Source organism: Nerophis lumbriciformis, linkage group LG13 (assembly GCF_033978685.3).
Source record: "Nerophis lumbriciformis linkage group LG13, RoL_Nlum_v2.1, whole genome shotgun sequence".
Taxonomy (NCBI): domain Eukaryota; kingdom Metazoa; phylum Chordata; class Actinopteri; order Syngnathiformes; family Syngnathidae; genus Nerophis; species Nerophis lumbriciformis.
The window spans coordinates 42998032-43007916 of record NC_084560.2 but is presented as its reverse complement, the minus strand read 5'-3'; the positions used below and the strand labels follow the sequence as shown (position 1 = coordinate 43007916).

Here is a 9885-nt window from a genome sequence, read left to right as displayed (position 1 = left end):
ATTAACATTTCGCATTTTTTACTTACAACTTTACGATATTTAGCTTTACAATTTTAACGTTTTGTTAAAATGTTTTAATTTTTTATTCCATTTAATTTTTAAGAATCCATTTGTAAAAAGACGTTTCTAGGCCATCTCCATACAACCAGAAGGAGCTTTACTAACCTGTAACCGGTTATGAAAACGTTTTGTTATAATTATTATACAAAATAACATTGCGAGAATCGGTTTGAATCTGGAATCGATTCTAAATCGAGTTGACACCCCATGCGAAGATTCACACCCCTGTCAATTATTGTGTTTGTAATTTCCAGATGTATTGATAAAATTTTGTGGTAACATTATTATTTGGCTACTTTGCTTTAATTCTAATACAAAACAAAACATGATGCATGTATATGGAAAGCAAATAAAAATGCATTCATTATATTATATGGGTGTAATAACACCAAAACACATATTATTGTTTTTGTTTAATTATCTTGCGTATAAAAATGACAATTATGTTATTTTACAATATGTTTTATCATTTTTGCTATTCAGTTCAGTTACTGGTAAACAAGCGTCTGATTGGTCAAGCCGCCCAACTTCTGACGTCATGACGCATACGTCTGTGTATGACGTCATGACGCATACGTCCGTACGTAACGCAAGTTCCTTTCCGGTCTGGTGTCGGTAAGTTTCTTTTAAGTCTCATACATTTATTTAGCATAAAAAAAAGTGTACAACAAGACTTTTAAATATTTCCATAATTTTAGCTTGACGTCTTCGTGTTTATATCCATACGACACAAGAGTATAGTTAAATTAACTTTTGTGGCCGAATAAAGTCTGTGCGGTAACCAAGCATAGGTTAGCTATTTTTGACATTTAAGCTAACTTAAACTGTCACAAGGTTTCGTTGCTTGCTAACATTTGTCTCTTTTACACATTTTTATGCAGACTGGGCTTTAATGTCGTCGTCAAACACGTGTGTTATGTCTACGAAAAGCACGACACTGAGAAAAATAACTGAACTATCACCGTTTTGTGTTTTGTTGTGACTTGTCCATACACAGCAAAGTACAAACACAACAATATTACCCTTAAATGTTCAATTGTAACGATTAACACCACTAGGAGTAGAATAGAATATATCTTTATTGTCATTGTACATTGTACGACGAAATTGCAAGCAAATCCATAATGACACATAAAAAACATAAGAACATGGTACTCGGATAAATAGATACAAATAATACATAAAATACATTTTTTTTTATGCCTTGTGTTCAGCAACACTATTGCTCTCGGGTAAAAAGTGTTCTTCAATCGGCATTTTATTGTCCTGTATCTCCTGCCCGAGGGCAGCAGTTCAAAAAGTTTATGTCCATGGTGAGATGGCCGGATCCCTTATGATTAGAGATGTCCAATAATGGCTTTTTTGCCGATATCCCATATTCTGATATTGTCCAACTCTTAATTACCGATTCCGATATCAACCGATACCGATATAGAGATGCGCGGATAGGCAATTATTTCATCCGCAACCGCATCAGAAAGTCGTCAACCATCCGCCATCCACCCGATCTAACATTTTTTCAAAACCGCACCCGCCCGTTGTTATACATCTAATATAGACGATGCAAGGCATTAGTGAGGTTATAAAGCTTTTGCCTGTTAAAGAAAGGAGACTGATCCAATGCAGCACAGACATTCAATGCGTGCCACGCTGTCACGGCCCAGACGCAATCATATGGGAGCCGCAAGCGCGTGGAGGTGCGATGTCCCTCGCACTCGCGGCGGCTCCACCCGGGCTCGCGCCCGAGGCTTCAGCGCGCACCGCGGCGGCCATCCTACTCGTCGCGGCCTAGCCCTCGCGGCTCTCGCTGCCGGCGACGGCCGGGTATGGGCCCGACGCTCCAGCGCCATCCATTTTCAGGGCTAGTTGATTCGGCAGGTGGGTTGTTACACACTCCTTAGCGGGTTCCGACTTCCATGGCCACCGTCCTGCTGTCTATATCAACCAGGGTGAGCCCCACCCCTTTCGTGAGCGCACTGCGCGCGGAGTGACCCCTGTTACGCGCCCCCGGCAACAGGGGTGGCGGGCAGGTAAGCTGCGCGGGCGGAGCGACCCATGTTACGAGCCCCCGGCCACGGGGGTGGCGGGCAGGTAAGCTGCTTACCTGCTGCGCGTGACGCCGGCCGCGGCGAAAGCGGACGAGGCGGGGTGTCGGTGCGGTGGGCGCGGTAGTGACCCTGGACGTGCGTCGGGCCCTTCTCGCGGATCGCCTCAGCTACGGCTCCCGGTGGGGCCCTCTCGGGGGAAGGGGCCTCGGTCCCGGACCCCGGCGAGGTGTCCCTTCTCCGCTCCGTAAAAGTGTCCATCTCTTTTCTTTTCTTTTTCTTCTGTTGTGGCATATGCTGCAGGTGCCTGCTCGTTTTTCGTATGTGGGTAACAACATTTAACTATGTATATATATTTCCGAATTGGTTTAACTGAGACCCGCAAAAAAAAAAAAAAAAAAAAAATATATATATATATCTAATTAATCCGCTCGACCCGACCCGCGCGCGGATAAAATCTTATTTTTTTTAATTTCATCCGCCCAATCCGCGGATAATCCGCGGACTCCGCGGTTGTGTCCGCAAACCGCGCATCTCTATCGCCTATACTGTATGAAACTACAAAATAACAAACACGGAGGCTCCAGTTTACACGAGGACCACTTTATTTACCTTCTTTCAAAAACCTCCGCAACGTGACATCACTTCCGCTCTTAGCGCCTTCAAAATAAGAGCTCAAGGCATATACTGTATAACAGCGCATAACAGGAACTTAACATCACAAAGAGGAAAGCCCATGAAAATAGGTTACAAAAGTTATTTAATAAGAAGCCAAAAAGTGCAAAAACAATAATGTTCGTGTTGGAGGAGTTGTGAATTAGGTACACCTGCAGTCTGCAGGTGTATCTGCACAGCAGGCCAGCAGTTAGCCGAGTCATTGCGCAATCCATGTTGCGGCACTGAGTGACGTCTCTTCTCAGTATTTGAACGGCAAATGTGAAAATTCAGCGATTTTGAATAAAAATAATCTAAAACTGGTGAAGTTAAATGGAAAATAACTTTATAGTATAATCACTGGATACATATAACAATTTAATTTTTTTTTTTTGTCCCTGCAGTCATTCACAACTCCTCCAACACCAACATTATTGTTTTTGCACTTTTTGGCTTCTTATGAAATAATTTTTGAAAATAGATTAAATCTTGCACGTGGAAAGTTTAAGTGTGGGCTTTAGTTGATATAACAATTCTACGGCGGGGGTGCAGGAGGCGGGGTTACTGGAGTCTCAGCCAGTGCGTCTTTTGCAGCCGTTTTATGATCGCTCAGCACAAGAAATACTTTACACACATACAGTTGTTGACAAAATACACTGTACATTATATACCTCAGCTAACTAAACAATGGAAATGTATAATATAGTTCATATAGCAATACGGTCTCACTGCACAGCAGGCCAGCAGTTAGCCGAGTCATTGCGCAATCCATGTTGAGGCACTGAGTGACATGCCTCAACTGGCTGCTGTTCACCGCACCGTCTCTTCTCAGTATTTGAACGGCAAATGTGAAAATTCAGCGATTTTGAATAAAAATTATCTAAAACTGGTGAAGTTAAATGGAAAATAACTTTATAGTATAATCACTGGATACATTTAACAATTTAATTTTTTTTTTTTCTTTTTACTTTTTTTTTCTTTCCATGATGGCAGGTGAGGCCCCGCCTCACCTGCCTCTAGTGACTGCACGTCACTGCTTTATTGTCATTGTACATTGTACGACGAATTTGCAAGCAAACTAATTGAGTGCAAATCCATAATGACACATAAAAAACATAAGAACATGGTACTCGGATAAATAGATAAAAATAATACATAAAATACATTCTTTTTTTATGCCTTGTGTTCAGCAACACTATTGCTCTCGGGTAAAAAGTGTTCTTCAATCGGCATTTTATTGTCCTGTATCTCCTGCCCGAGGGCAGCAGTTCAAAAAGTTTATGTCCATGGTGAGATGGATCCCTTACAGTGTTTCCCACACATTCATTTATTTGTGGCGGCCCGCTACGAAAGAATTACGTCCGCCACAAATGGATTTTTCGGCTTTTGACACGCTCGACCGCTCATAAAAGCAATGGGACTCTGTCTGTGAATGTACCTTGTAGTTACAACTCCGGTGCAGTAGGTGGCGGTAGCCTACTATGCATTGTAACTCCGCCAATAGCGCTTAATTCAACTGGTGGACCAGAAGAAGAAGAAGACAATGACGACGACGAAGGATCAAAATATGAGGGTAACATAGGTTATAGGTAGATAGGTTATAGCTGCATCGCTCGCGGCTCGTCATATATTTAACGTTAATCCGCGATTTCACCGAGCGTTTCACTGACGGTGAGCAGCCTGACGCTGCTTCATTAACACCGCCGCTGTTTGACTCGGGGGCCGGGCAGACGCACGTAGTAACAGTCACCTGTTTTCATACCGACGAGCTAACGTGTCCAGGTTATAACCCTGTTGTCAATAAACACACGTTGACTGAAGCTAAATTGTCCACTGTCCACTGCAGCATGTGAATCCAATGAAAAGAATCAAATCTGAGCCAACCAGCTGTTAAAATGTTGTCCAGGTTAATGTTTTGGCCATTAAAGGCCCTTCATTTCAAGATTTCAACTGTGATCAGGCTTTAAACAGGTGGCTGACCTGTTCAGATGAGTGTAACTGCTACTGGTCAAATAATGTGAAATAGCATTTAATTTGACATGTATGCAATGCCATTTAGATGTAATTATAGATAATAATAATAATAAATACTGTGTAGTGTTGTAAATAGTCAACGGGAAGGATTTTAGTAAGATATAAGCCATGAGCACTACACAGCCAGAAAAAAACCTAGGCAGGACAAATAAAAATATTGGGGCAAGTAGATTTGAGAAGTCGGGCAAGTAGAAAAAAAGCTTAACATTGAACCCTGCATGTGTTGAGCTGCTGCCGCTTAAGGTTAGACGGCACTGTATATAGAGCGCTTCTGCTCGTTAGTAATAAATTCTAATGTTGGATGTTCACTCCTTCACACAGATGAGTATAGAAAAATATTTTCAACGGCCGAAAAGGGCTCGACTTGGAGAGGAGGTAGGCCTACAGTCCGGACCACAGGTGCGACCTGTTCAGCAGCAGCAGGAGGAGGAGGAGGAGGAGGAGGTTGACTGACTGTGGCAGGACACCTCTGCCTCTGTTTCACTTCATGTTGCTGGTAAATAATATGGTTGTAGTAGTAGGCTAAAGTTAAATTATTTAGTATTCACTAATTAAAGTGGCAGAGCTTTAAGAGACATTTTAGCTTTTATATTTTATAAGATATATTTTTTGTAAGAACCACAATTAATAAATATATTTAAGTGAATAACTAATTGTTCAAATCTGTATATAAATATGTACATAAAGTGTTGTAATTATATTCTTCTTGGTCATCGCCGCTGCCGCCGCCACCCCCCGCCCCTCGACCACACCACCACAAATAGATGCCTGTCCTGTGGGAAACATTGCCTTATGATTAGAGATGTCCAATAATGGCTTTTTTGCCGATATCCCATATTCCGATATTGTCCAACTCTTAATTACCGATTCCGATATCAACCGATACCGATATATACAGTGGTGGAATGAACACATTATTATGCCTAATTTTGTTGTGATGCATTAAACAATGTAACAAGGTTTTCCAAAATAAATCAACTCAAGTTATGGAAAAAAAATGCCAACATGGCACTGCCATATTTATTATTGAAGTTACAAAGTGCATAATTTTTTTTTTAAATGCCTCAAAACAGCAGCTTGGAATTTGGGACATGCTCTCCCTGAGAGAGCATGAGGAGGTTGAGGTGGGGGGGAGGTTAGGTGGTGTATATTGTAGCGTCCCGGAAGAGTTAGTGCTGCAAGGGGTTCTGGGTATTTGTTCTGTTGTGTTACGGTGCGGATGTTCTCCCGAAAAGTGTTTGTCATTCTTGTTTGGTGTGGGTTCACAGTCTGTCACATATTTGTAACAGTGTTAAAGTTGTTTATACGGCCACCCTCAGTGTGACCTGTATGGCTGTTGACCAAGTAATTGCATTGCATTCACTTGTGTGTGTGAAAAGTCGTAGATTATATGTGACTGGGCCGGCACGCAAAGGCAGTGCCTTTAAGGTTTATTGGCGCGCTGTACTTCTCCCTACGTCCGTGTACACAGCGGCCTTTTAAAAAGTCATACATTTTACTTTTAGAAACCGATACCGATAATTTTGAAACCGATACCGATAATTTCTGATATTACATTTTAAATTGGTGCATGGCAGCACGACTTTTAACAGGGGCCAGGAAACCCCAATTCTTCAGAGTTTGCACTGGCTCCCTGTTCATTTTAGAATTGATTTTAAAACTTTGCTGTTTGTTTTTAAAGCTTTACATGGACTGGCACCTCAGTATATCTCGGACCTCATCCAAATTTACACTCCTGCGCGCGCTCTGAGGTCCGAGAGCCAGCTCCAGCTCGTGGTGCCCAAGACCAGACTTAAATTCAGGGGAGACAGGGCCTTCTCTGGAAGCTCTGGAACACTCTGCCCCTCCATGTTCAAACTCCTCCCACAGTGGAGTGTTTTAAGTCTCGTCTTAAGACCCACTTTTATTCTTTGGCTTTTAACACTACGTGAGTTGTGTGGTCCTCTGTCCTCTTTTGTCCTCCGTGTTTTTTATAAATTTTGATTTCTATTTACTGTTTTAATGGGTTTTACCCTTTAAAATTGTTTTTAATCATATTTGTTTTTATATTGGTTTTATATTTATTTATTTTTTGTTTTTATTCAGTCATTGGTGGAGCTAAGGATAATATTTGAATATTGTTTTTAATATTGATGTGCAGCACTTTGGAAACATTTTTGTTGTTTAAATAATATATATAAATATATATATATATATATATATATAAAGTGGATTGGATTGGATTGGATAAAGCATTTATCGCATACTTGCCAACCTTGAGACCCCCGATTTCGGGAGGTGGGGGGCGTGGTCGGGGGTGGGGCGGGGCGTGGTTGGGGGCGTGGTTAAGATACATATATATAAGAAATACTTGACTTTCAGTGAATTCTAGCAATATATATATATTTTATTACATATATATATATATATATATATATAATATATATATATATATATATGTATGTATATATATATATATATATATATATATATATATATATATATATATATATATATATATATATATATTTATATATAAATAAATAAAATAAATACTTGAATTTCAGTGTTCATTTATTTACACATATACACACACATAACACTCATCTACTCATTGTTGAGTTAAGGGTTGAATTGTCCATCCTTGTTCTATTCTCTGTCACTATTTCAGAACACACACATTATACCAATATACATTATAAAATCAATGAGAAAACGGGAGCTCTAATTTGGGAGTCTGAATTAGGATCAGAAGTTCCTATATAAACATTGCGCACTCACGTCGCCTTTTTGTATTGATTACTGCAGCTGTGCACTGGATTCATTCACAAATACAAACTACAACTCACAAACACTTTAGAGTTAGGCTCCACCATCAGAATGTGTACTTAAACTTATAAAGATCACATGGATATTATTCAGTGAGTTGATTCACCAAAACTAACCTGTTATACAGGAGGAAAAAGCACACAGGACGTTTCAATTGTTCACAGACTGGTCGCGCTCATCAGAATGACAAGACACTTCCGGTCTGCAGGCGATAGCATTCAATTGGGAAGAAACGCCCTACTGCCCCCTACTGACCAATGTGAATACTGATAAATGTGTAATGACAGCTCCAAAAACGAATTCAAACCACAAAATAAAATAAATAAATCAACACAAAAATGTGACACATTATGGGTGGGTCACATATGCATGTACAGTAGATGGCAGTATTGTCCTGTTTAAAAGTGTCACAACATTGCTGTTTGTGGCAGAAGAACTGCTTTACGGTAGGTAGACGAAAACTTGACTGCTGTTGTTGTGTGTTGTTACCGCGCTGGGAGGACGTTAATGAAACTGCCTAACAATAAACCCACATAAGAAACCAAGAACTTCCCCCTCGATCATTAGCTGTTTATATTATGGGAAAGCGGACGTATGAACAGGCTGTCAACACGTCACTCAGGTCCGCATGGAGCTGGAGGGGGCGTGGCCTCCAGCTCCGCCTGAATTTCGGGATATTTTCGGGAGAAAATTTGTCCCGGGAGGTTTTCGGGAGAGGCGCTGAATTGCGGGAGTCTCCCGGAAAATCCGGGAGGGTTGGCAAGTATGATTTATCGGCCGATAATATCGGCAGTCCGATGTTATCGGACATCCCTACAACTAATACATTATTGTCATGTTCATGTTCCTCTCAAAGGGCAGTGAGGTGACCAGAAGACCGCCATGGTGCTGAACCCCGTCATCTCCAAGCTGGCCGGCAAGCTCGTCGTGTTGGCCAGCGCGTCTCCACGCCGATTGGAGATCCTCCGTAACGCGGTGAGTGTCTGGATGTGTACGACACACTCTATCCTGGCAAACTTAACCACCTTCTTCCCCCGTGGCAGGGCATGCGATTCGAGGTGGTCCCGTCCTGGTTCAAAGAAACGCTTGACAAGCGACTTTTCAAAGCGCCGCAAGAGTACGCCGTGGAGACGGCCAAGCAGAAGGCTCTGGAGGTGGCGAGGAGGATGCCCTGCGTGAGTTAACTGACTTTTAGGCCATGTCCACACGAACACAGAGAGTTTCAAAAACACATATTTGGGGTTAAAACAATCTCCATCCTAGGGCTGGGCGATTTATGGAATATACTCGATATATCGCGGGTTTGTCTCTGTGCGATATAGAAAATGACTATATCGTGATATTGGAGTATACGTTCTCAGGCAGTTGCTTTTAGTAGGCTTTTCTCACTCTTTCTTGTCTCTCCTTCTCACAGAGACATAAAACAAGCGCACCTTCTTACATACGTCACATACTGTCACGTCATACACCCTCGCTGAGCAAAGAAGTAGCAGCATGGGTAACATTAGCTGTGATGCTAGCGGAGTGGTGCCAGTGGTACTACGAGAGAGAGAAGGTGCGCATCTGGTAACAAATGAAGGAATGATTAATTCCTAAGAAACCTGGTGGTGGTTTGGCTTCAAGCGGGAAGATGTCGAACAAGTATGCGGCAAAAGCGTTGCTAAAGTAGCACCACTGCTAATTTGTAGCATCATTTGAAAAGTCACCCGCTAGAGAATGAAGAGTGCTTACTCCGCATGTCAACATCTCCGTTCGGTGCCACACCAACAAAATGCCGAAGCAACCATTTCCACATCAACACCGTATGAAAAAAATTAGTCAACAACAGAAGGAGATAACGTCCGCAGCAACCTACCACATAGCGAAAGACATAAACCATTTGATTTCCTATTATGCAGCTCATTTTTATTTGACACTTATTGAAATATCTTGTGTGACATCATGCACAAAAGTGCACTTTATTTGCTTTAAATTATTGTAGTGGCGTTCTGTACAAAAAGTGCACTTTAATTTAGTGTTGTTTTGATATGTCATCTTAGTGACATCATGCACAAAAGTGCACTCATAGCTTGTTTTAAAATGTCTCTGACAATCTTGCACTTTCTGTTTTGAAATGACATGAATGTTTGTGCCACTGCTTAATAACTCTTTAATAAATACACTTTTAGTTGTGATTTCCTTCTCTGCATGAAAGTTTAAAAGTAGCATATATTAATGCAGTATGAAGAAGAATGTTTTAATGTAGACACATAGAATCATCATACTGCTGTGATTATATGCATCA

The 9885-nt window shown here is 41.2% G+C and overlaps 1 protein-coding gene across 2 annotated transcripts in view; it reads left to right on the top strand.

The window, feature by feature from the left end:
• Nucleotides 1–563: 563 nt before the first annotated feature.
• asmtl (acetylserotonin O-methyltransferase-like) overlaps nt 564–9885 on the top strand; it is a 28927-nt gene continuing 19605 nt past the window's right edge. For both annotated transcript variants that reach the window (XM_061970744.1, XM_061970743.1), the window contains exons 1-3: nt 564–675; nt 8458–8576; nt 8645–8776. In XM_061970744.1, coding sequence (XP_061826728.1) covers nt 8484–8576; nt 8645–8776 — 225 coding nt within the window. In that variant the 5' untranslated portion in view covers nt 564–675; nt 8458–8483. The remainder of the gene's footprint in view (nt 676–8457; nt 8577–8644; nt 8777–9885) is intronic.